General features: G+C 36.2%; 1 protein-coding gene across 1 annotated transcript; it reads left to right on the top strand.

Annotated features, from left to right (window-relative positions):
* The first annotated feature begins 231 nt into the window (after window positions 1-231).
* Window positions 232-2,922, top strand: LOC121973356 (senescence-associated protein OSA15, chloroplastic-like). The gene is made up of 7 exons (XM_042524834.1): window positions 232-822; window positions 933-1,009; window positions 1,097-1,159; window positions 1,953-2,021; window positions 2,252-2,298; window positions 2,429-2,552; window positions 2,629-2,922. The coding sequence occupies exons 1-7, from the start codon at window positions 729-731 to the stop codon at window positions 2,674-2,676; spliced, it is 522 nt and encodes a 173-aa protein (XP_042380768.1). The 5' UTR covers window positions 232-728; the 3' UTR covers window positions 2,677-2,922.
* The last annotated feature ends 5,931 nt before the right edge of the window (window positions 2,923-8,853 follow it).

Here is an 8,853-nt window from a genome sequence, read left to right as displayed (position 1 = left end):
CCAACTCATGATTGTTAGCATGTTGGCATGGAACTTGTGCCAAGAGCAGCTCCTTTTTCCTCAAGGAGAAGCCTGTGCTATGTGCAGATTATGATAATGTAGTATGTGCTTACATGTACTAATTTACATATTAACATGATTTTATACTCATACCATATAATTTGATAGAGATGCTCATATGGAACTTAACACTCTTCAGGTCATCAGCATGTGTGAAGGTTCAACAACATATGCCTGAAAGCTTGCTGCAGAAGATTGGATAAATGTTGACGCTCTGTTTAATTAATTCTTAATAAGTTGCATAGTTGCATCAACTAGTTGCAAATATGGCTGGCAAGATTTCTTGCAAAATAACAGTTACTGGCCGAAGTGGATTTATAAGCTCATTCTCAAATGTATCACATTATACCGGATCAACATCTTTGAGAAAGACCATTGGCTTTAAGAAACTATGAAATAATTCATTGTTGTTATTCTGAGTGAAATGTGATCGATATGGTATACTCTAGATTCTCTTTTTTTTTCTTTCATGTTTTTTTTTACAATTAAACTTCTTTTGTAGTCTCCAGTTTAATTAATTAGCTTACTCATAACTAAATTGCTAATTCAAATGGTCATAGATGTATGGTCAGACTACATTTCTGTGCAACCTTTTGACTATGTCGCCATTTGTTTTGATATCATCTTTTCGCTTGTTTATTATTGTTTTGCTTTGGTGATATTTTTCCATGGAATTTTTATGCACTAGTGGCATAACAAGACTAAATGATCGGGCACGCCAAGATGCTGCTGTTCTTCGACTTGGATTTCTTAAGCTTGATGGTATAACATCTTCTTTAGTCTATACTTTATCTGAATATAACAGAGTTTTCACTTGTTCTTTAGAGTTCCTTCAATATTTTTGAAGTGCTAACATTTATGTAATGTGGAAGCTCGTGCAAGGGAGGACACAAGGAAGATTGACCTTGGTGTTAAGGAAAAGGCTGCTCGGTTGAAGCATTTAGCCACTGTATGTTTTCTAGCTTAGCTTTTCCAATTTTAGCCAAAAATCTCTTTTTTATCTGCATGGCTTGATTTATTCATGCATATCTTGAAGGACAGGGCTCAATCTGATCTGAAGAGAGTAGCAGATCAGCATTGGAGTGATGGGGCCTTAGAGGTTTCTCTTTTTCTGTAGTATTTAACAGCAATTATTCAGTTTCTTTAGTCGTGATTTTCTAGTTTTTCCTTTATTATTTATTTGGAAAAACCATCATCAAATTTTATTTTGAGTTGTAAAGAAGATCCTCTATATTCAATATTCTGGAATGAAGATTATTGTATTAGTTCTCAATCTAAAAGGAAATTCCATTCAGAATGAAACTACAGTGGCTTCATAAGAATGAAGCAATCATCTGGCAAGTGTTTTGAACCAAACTTGATAGGGTAGATGTATTTCACAGCCATTTGAAATCTTTTTTAAATGTGAGGAATGGAAGGGTATTAAATCAGAGTGGAAGAGGGAGGGAAAACACAACATGTAGGCAAAAAAAAAAAAAACTGATGACCAGCCTTTATAATTTTTAATTTTTTTTGGAGGAATGGTTACTGAATAAAACTTTAACAAGCTACCAAAGTGTTTGTTGAAATGTGCTACATACTCCATTGTAGATTGTGTCCAAGGAATATATGAAATAATTTAGTTTTGGTTGCTAAGCTAATATTCTGCTTGTTTTGTCATAATATTGCAAGTTAATTATTGTCCATAATATTATGTGTATATTGGATATCAAGTGTGGATTATAGTTTCTTTTATGAGTTAATGGAAGAAATTACGTGACTGTGTGACTATGGAGTTTGTGGAAGTTGTTATTGATGACCATAACAACCCTGTTAAAGTGTCTTTTGATATATTTATTTTACATCTAATTATAACTGTATAATTTTCTTCAAAACATTTTGAGTTTGACCAGGCCGACTTACGACGAGCTGACTTCATATTTAGACGACGTGCCATGGAAGATGCATACATGGCATTGAAGGTAGAAGATGTACTGCTTTTTTTTCCAACATCGTTGTGGTGTAAGTTTAATCATGTATATTACTTGCATAAGTGTCATATGATTAACTAGTTTAAAAAATGCGGAGTCTAGTTTATATCCCATAAATTTTTTGAAATGATTATAATGTTCATTGTCCTTTGTTCTGTTGTTTTACTATAATTCAGTACACAAGATGCAAGTAATGTGAATAATCTGTCTCTCTTGTGCAGTTTATAAGAAACATTCATGACATGATGGCAAACAAATTTTACCAATTGTAAGTCTTTCACCTCAATATCAAACTTTCTTACATGTAGTGACTCCTGTTAAAATTGTTTCTTGCACACTTTTGTGTTTATATGGCATTCATGATCAATCATTCATTTTGTTGAAACAATTCCTTGTAGTCCTTCAAATGAAAGGTCTTTCTCTCTCAAAGATAAAATGGGATTCATTACACTCAAAAAGAATGGGAAAGCTCTTGATCTATTTGCAGATGAGGTCACAACAGACCGTATGCAAGCCATTCAGGTGCTTTAATGTGCATACTTTTTTGTTCTATTTTTGTTTATGAATGCTTCATTTCACATGTTATTGTTTGTTTTAGGAAGCTTATTGGACTATGGCATCTGCCTTACTGCCATCTAGTCCATGATTCTAGCACAAGTCTTATGGCTCTGAGAACTATCATCTAACAGTTTTCACTAGGATGTAACTATCTTACAACGATGAGTCTCGAAGCTTCAATGCAGCTATTTGGTGATGCTAAGGCCAAATATCTAAATCCTTATCTATTTCATCCCGGTTTCTCATAAGTGTTCTTGGTGACATCGTACTACTAGTTTTAGTGATGTATAGACACTTCTCCTCAAATGACTAATCCAATTCGAGACTTCTGCTCCATTTGAACTTGTTTAAACCAAGGAACCATGCTGTTTTCCCTTGATGCTATGCTGAACTGCCTTGCTCTTGGATTCACTTTTCGGTTATTCCACAGGAATTGAGTGTTGTCCTGGAATTGCTTTATATTTTATGTAGATTTTATGTAGAATTTTCTCTTCCGTTTTGTAGACATTGAGTGTTGTCCTGGAATTCTGGAAATCCTTCTCTCATGTCCAGGTATTAGAGCTATGCGAAATGCTTATTCTATAGTTATAGTTCAAGCAGTACTTACTACAATTATCTTTTTTCTTATATTTTATATTTTTCTTTGATAAGTTTTGTTTAATTTTTCTCTTCCAGGATGTAACTCGGGAAATTCGTGAGGCTTGAGATTTTGGATGCAAGGAGTGAGCTTTGTTAGGTTATAAATTGCCTTGCTAATGTGTAAAAGTCATATGAAGAACAGTAATGGAAAACATGTGATTTATGGTTTGATACTACTAAATTTGATGAATACAACTCATTTTGTATGTTTTGTATTGGTGGTTTGCTTATATTAAAAATATAATTGTTGTTTGGTATTATCACGTTACAACATGAACATTAAAGACAACGGTTAGAAACGTTGTAAAAAATACGTAAACCACAACGGTTTTTTTTTTTTTTTGTGAAAAGTGATAAAAGACAACGGTTTTATCAGTTGTAAAAGCATATTAAAATTATATTACAACAGTTTATAACTATTGTAAAATACAAAACGAGTAAATATTATCTACCACAACAGTTTATATCTTTTGTAAAAAGGGTCTACCACAACGGTTTATATTTGTTGTTGAAATTATCTACCACAACGGTTTTAAAATGTTGTCGTATCCTTCATAAATAAATTTTGAGCATATAAACAACAACGGATAAAAACCGTTGTCAAATGTCTACAAAGACAACGGATTCAAAGCCATTGTCGTAGGACAATACATTCTACAACACCCTCAGTTACAACGTATTTTTGACCCTACGACAACGGATAATATCCGTTGTCGTTTGCAGTTTTTGTTGTAGTGATTGGAAGCTTTTCCAAAATCTGGACACAAATCTTGGATCCCTGTCGGACAAGATACTCACTGTCACTCTATGTAGTTGCACTATGTTATTCATATAAAGATTTGCTAGCTTGTCGAGATTATAATTTATACGGACTGGTATGAAGTGAGCAGACTTGGTAAATCTGTCCATAATTAACAATAGAACGTCATAACTCCAGCACAATCTTAGTAACCCTACCACAAAGTCCATCAAAATGTATTCCCATTTCCATTTTGGAATTTCCAATGGTTGTAAGAGTTCTCCAGGTCGTTGGTGTTCGACATTCACTTGTTAAAACACCAAACACTTAGGTATGAAGTCTGCTATGTCTCGCTTCATTTCACTCCACCAGAAGCTTTTCTTCAAGTCTTTATACATTTTTGTGCTTTCGGAGTGAATTGAAAATTTATATTTGTGTGCCTCAAATAGTACTTCCTTTCGGAGGTTATCAACATCTGGTATACATAGTCGTTCCCTCATCCAAACTGTGTTATTACCATCTACCTGAAATTCTAAAGCTTTTCCATCTCATGCTCGGGCTTTGAGTTTAACCAAATTAGGGTCTTGGTTCTGGCTCATTTTGATTCTTTCGTGTATGCATGGTTTGGTTGACACTAAAGAAAGAATCATCTTTCCCAAGTTTTTTTGGCTCAAAGCGTCCGTCACATTGTTGACTTTTCTTAGATGGTAACTGATAGTGATATCACAATCCTTGAGGAGCTCAATCCATCGTATCTACCTCATTTTTAGTTCCTTCTAAATAAATAAGTATTTGAGGCTCTGGTAGTCGGTAAAGATCTCACATTTAACCATGTATAAGTAATGTCGCTAAATTTTTAAAGTGAAGACTATTACTACCAGCTCGAGGTCATGGGTAGGGTAGTTTTGCTCATATGGCTTTAACTGTCTTGATGCATATGCAATCACTCTGCCCTCTTACATAAGCACACACCTTAGGCCTCCTTTCGAAGCATCACTATAGACGGTAAAACCCTTGCCTTCGATGGGTAGAATCAATATTGGCGTCGATGCTAGTTTTTCTTTTAAGGTCTCATAGCTCCTCTCACATCTCTCATCCTAATTGAACTTGAAATTTTTCTGGGTGAGTTTTGGCAGAGGTATGACTATTGAGGAAAATCCTTTGACGAATTTCTTGTAATAGCCAACTAATCCTAAGAAGCTTTGAACTTCAGTAACCGTTGTTGGTCGTGGCCATTCTAATATCACCTCCACCTTCTTTGGGTCCACTGATACTCCCCCCACTGATATGTTATAACTCAGGAAATTGCACTCTTTATCTAGATTTCACATTTCTTGAACTTGGCGTATAATTATTTCTCACAAAGAGTTTCGAGTGTAAGTCGGAGGTGTTCTATGTGGTCTTCTTTACTTAATGAGTAGATGAGGATATTATCAATGAATACTACCGCAAGCTTGTCTAGGAAGGGTTGAAGATGAGATTCATAAGGTCCATGAAAGCTATGGGAGCATTTGTTAATCCGAATGACATTACCATAAATTCATAATGCCCATATCTCATTCGGAAAGTAGTTTTTAGAATATCTTCTCCTTTGATTTTCAACTAGTGATATCTTGACCTCAAGTCAAGCTTTGAATACACTTTAACTCCTTTGAGTTGGTTGAATAGATCATCAATTCTTGGTAGAAGGTATTTATTCTTGATTATGATCTTATTTAACTCTCTATAATCGATGACAATCGGATGCTGTCGTTCTTTTTCTTTACGAATAATACTGTGCCCCCTATAGTGATGTACTTGTCCTTATCCGCTTCTTATCTAGTAGTTCTTGGAGTAATTCTCTAAGTTCTGCTACGGCCATTTAATAGTTAGAGCCCTAGAGCCAATCATTTGATGATTGTTGTATGGACTCGTTGTATCATATTCTTGTATATAAATAAAGGCATTTGTTTTGGTTATTATACTTACTTGTATTGGTGCCAAATAACTAAGTATAATAGTGTCCTTGAGTAGAAGGTTCTTACCTATATCAATCGATTTGTTGAATCGATAGTGAGATGATATAGGGAACACTACTCTTAATCATTCATAGTCGACTATTAACATTCAAGGACAATGTTAATGCGACGAGACTAGCATGTAGGTCAACTCGATGACTTGATCTGACAAGTCATGGATATGGAGATATCAAGTTGACACATAGGTATGCATTGGAGAATGTATACTGAATGATCCGCCATGAGAAAGTATCATGGATCGTTATATGAGTGTCATATACTTTCTCATGTGGCTATTAGTATCACTACTCCTTGGACCTGAAGTCACCATGGTTCCCGACATAAGGAGTTACGTACTTTGGCTTCGTCAAACGTCACCCGTAACTAGATGGACTATAAAGGCGATTACTGGGTATGTAACAAATTATGTGGAGGGATGTGAGTGATATAGATGGGATCTATCCCTCCTATATGACGGGAGTGACATCGATATTCTTGATAGAGTGAGACCACGAAGTGCATGACCATGCCCAAGTGAGTCAATATGAGATATTGAGCTCATTTGATTGAGTGAGTCTTCTTGGAGTTCAAGATTTAGATTGATTAGAGGATGACACCGTCTATGCCTCATATTGATCAATCTAGATGTCTAGGATAGAAGGACAATGTCATATATTGTGAGGAGTCACAATTAGTAGTCACAAGGTGATGTTGGATCTCAACATTCTTGTAACTTGGGTAGTAATGATGTGTTGCTAGATACCGCTCATTACTTATGCTTCTAAATAGGTTTAGGAGCATTGCCAACGTTACAAGAACCTATAGGGTCACACATAAAAGACAATTAGATGGAGAGTAGGTTCCTTTGATGAACCTAAATGATTAGGTTCATGTGATGAACCAAATTGAATTAAGAGTAATCCAAATTAGGCTAATTGAGTTGGACTCAATTTGGTTCATATGTTAAGTGAGTCTAATTTGGACTTAGACTCATTTAATTAATTTAATTCAATGAATAGAGATTCATTAAATTAAAATTGACTTGAACCAATAGTTAGATTATATCAACCAAGGGAGAGAAGTGGTCAAGTTTGACTTGACTTGAGAGGAAGATGAAGGGTCAATTTTGACTTGACCATTTGTCACCTCATTGGTGAGTTGGCATTAAGTGGTCCAATGATGATGCTCCACATCATCATAGTTGCTTAAGTGGAATGCCACCTCATGGGAGTTACCAAGAGTTGTGACTCTTGGCTTCCCATGGAGGTTACAATTCCCCTTAAAGTGGTCAACCACTTTTGATGAGGAGTTAGTGCATTTTTGTGTGCTTGTGTGAGTAACTCCATCATCTTCTTCCTCACTAGTTTTCTTCTTGCTCTCCCTCTCCTTCATTACTGATCTCTAAGGTTGCTAGCACATCCTTAGAGGTTCTTCTCCATCTCTTGCTTGTGTGGATACACATAGAGAAGTGTCTACTTTGACACTTTCGAGATCCGGCGAACCGAGGACGAGCGGGATTGCGAAGGGCTTCGCATCAAGGGTAAATTCCTTCTCCTTGTAGATCTAGTTTAGAACTAGTGTAAGAAACTCGTACTCGTAATATTTTCGAAATTTTAATCTTCACACGGATCCAGTGGCTGGGGTTTCGGGGTTTCTGTAACTCAAAAAGCGATTTTTGCGGCCCGAAAAACCCAACAGTGGTATCAGAGCAATGTGCGAAGTCTTGTACGATTTTAATTTGTATTTTTATGAAAATTAGAAGATCTATAAGTTTCTTTGAATTTTCCAATTTTATATTTTTTATGGGTAATTTTCTCGTAGAAGCGAAGCACAGGTGTTTAGACACTTGTAGGCTTCGACTATCGAAAAGATTATTCCGAAACAGCAAGGTTTCGCCCCAAAACCTTTTGGGACAGCGGGCTAAGGCTCTATAGGATCGCTAAGGAACACTCGCGATGGTTATATCACGGGTAGGGGTACTGCCCCTAACCCCGCAAGGGGATTCGTTCCGTGATTGCGCCCGAAAATCGCTAATCAGGACTGTCGGGAATTCTTTACTCATAAAAATTGGAAAAATAGTATTAAATTCACAGAAAATTATACAAATTACATAATTTAGAATTATGTATAATTTTTGATGGTCATGGCCCAAAAAGACCCAATTTGATTGGAATATTTGTGTTGTAATTCATAATACGGCCTGCGTGCCGTCATGAGATTGTGCGTGTTGTATATGTGATTCGCGACCTACGCGTCGTGCCTTCCTTCATTTATATTCTTGTTGTAAATAGTTTAGACTCGAATGTAACTCGAGTTTCACCCTTTTGTAATGTACAAAATGAGCCGGTGGACGGTCCACTCGAGACGGAGATACGAGGAGGGCGCGAGCAACACAAGGTGGTCAAAGGGAGGAGCTTGAAGAAGCTGTTGACCCTAGGTTGACCATCCGATCTTCTCATTGGCTTGAGAAGATCGTAGTAGGGCCATGTCTAATCACAAATAGTATAATTAATTGCTTGTGTGTGTGTTTTGATGCATGCTAGTAAAGTAGGTAATTAGCGCCTTAACTATTCGATTCGATCAATCGCGTACATGATGCGCTCTAACGATTAGATTAGATTTAAATCGAGTATATGATATACCTCGTCGATTAGATTAGATCTTAATCGCGACAACTCGTAATGCCTACCATGCCGTGATACCTACACTACCTCGATCACATATAGTTGTTGAATCTGCCAAAGCAAAGCAACACATATTATCTTGGTAGGGTACGGAGGGACAATCATGGTCCCGCCTATCAACGCATGGGTGAGTAAAACTCAATTAGATTGAGTATAACTAGTTAAATCAAGTTTAATTGTAGGCATTTATCCAATAGTTGGAAGAT

The sequence above is a fragment of the Zingiber officinale genome, chromosome 4A (assembly GCF_018446385.1).
Source record: "Zingiber officinale cultivar Zhangliang chromosome 4A, Zo_v1.1, whole genome shotgun sequence".
In the NCBI taxonomy this organism is placed as follows: Eukaryota; Viridiplantae; Streptophyta; class Magnoliopsida; order Zingiberales; family Zingiberaceae; genus Zingiber; species Zingiber officinale.
This window is presented reverse-complemented; position numbering and strand designations above follow the sequence as displayed.